A 327-nucleotide genomic window follows, 5' to 3' on the forward strand; every position below is an offset into this window, starting at 1 on the left:
CCGCTCTGTTCCGTTTTTGCATGTCCAGCGTCGGAGGAGAAAGGATTGAGCCAAACCGCGGTCACCCGAGATGTGGAGATAGCTGAACAGCTGTGAGGAGTCTGACTGTGCCTTGCTGCCCGTGCCGTGCGCTGGAGCCGGCGGAGGAAGATGTGTGTTTTCATCCCCGTGCAGAGCCAGTCTGCCTGAGCGCCGCGCAGAGCGATGTGCTGAAGTTGGAGATCCTGACAAAATGGGAGTGCTTGTGTTCTCTGCGACTTGCGGTTTACTTCTCGCTCTGGTGCAAGGGCACAGTTTATTCACGTGTGAGCCAATTACTATTTCCCG

General features: G+C 56.3%; 1 protein-coding gene across 1 annotated transcript in view; it reads left to right on the top strand.

Annotated features, from left to right (window-relative positions):
- Positions 1 to 232: 232 nt before the first annotated feature.
- FZD6 (frizzled class receptor 6) overlaps positions 233 to 327 on the top strand; it is a 23,027-nt gene continuing 22,932 nt past the window's right edge. Inside the window, 1 exon segment of the mRNA XM_009077048.1 lies at positions 233 to 327. This exon segment is cut by the window's right edge and continues 36 nt beyond it. Coding sequence (XP_009075296.1) covers positions 233 to 327 — 95 coding nt within the window.

Source organism: Acanthisitta chloris, unplaced genomic scaffold (genome assembly GCF_000695815.1).
Source record: "Acanthisitta chloris isolate BGI_N310 unplaced genomic scaffold, ASM69581v1 scaffold13346, whole genome shotgun sequence".
Lineage (NCBI taxonomy): Eukaryota > Metazoa > Chordata > Aves > Passeriformes > Acanthisittidae > Acanthisitta > Acanthisitta chloris.